Source organism: Monoraphidium neglectum (assembly GCF_000611645.1).
Source record: "Monoraphidium neglectum strain SAG 48.87 unplaced genomic scaffold scaffold00848, whole genome shotgun sequence".
Lineage (NCBI taxonomy): Eukaryota > Viridiplantae > Chlorophyta > Chlorophyceae > Sphaeropleales > Selenastraceae > Monoraphidium > Monoraphidium neglectum.
Window position 1 is genome coordinate 9,982 of NW_014012780.1, and position 330 is coordinate 10,311.

At 77.9% G+C, this 330-nt stretch overlaps 1 protein-coding gene across 1 annotated transcript in view; it reads left to right on the forward strand.

Annotated features, from left to right (window-relative positions):
• Positions 1–330, forward strand: part of MNEG_5604 (hypothetical protein) — a gene marked incomplete at both ends in the record, with an annotated part of 5,173 nt that extends 4,843 nt beyond the window's left edge. The window contains one exon of the mRNA XM_014045921.1: positions 12–330. Coding sequence (XP_013901375.1) covers positions 12–330 — 319 coding nt within the window. The remainder of the gene's footprint in view (positions 1–11) is intronic.

The following is a 330-nucleotide window of genomic DNA, read 5'->3' on the forward strand; positions in this document are numbered from 1 at the left end:
GGCCCCCGCAGGGTGTCTAGCAGCACGGGCGGCGGCGGGCCGCCGGCGGCGCCGGCGGCGACGTGGACCCTGGAAGAGGCTGAGGAGGGGCTGAGCCGCGGCGTCGCCGACGGCGGCGCACTCGCTGCTGATGCTGCTGGCGGCGGGCGCAGGCGCGTCGGCGGGGCCCTCGAGCGCCGCGATGGCGCGGGGGGCGGCGGTGGCAAGCGGCGAGCCATGGGCCCGGCTGATGACGACGTCAGTGACGGCTGCGGCGGTGATGTCACGGGGCAAAGAGACGCCCAGGCACGCGGCGGCGCCCACGCCAAGCTGCTGCCAGACGAGCGGTAG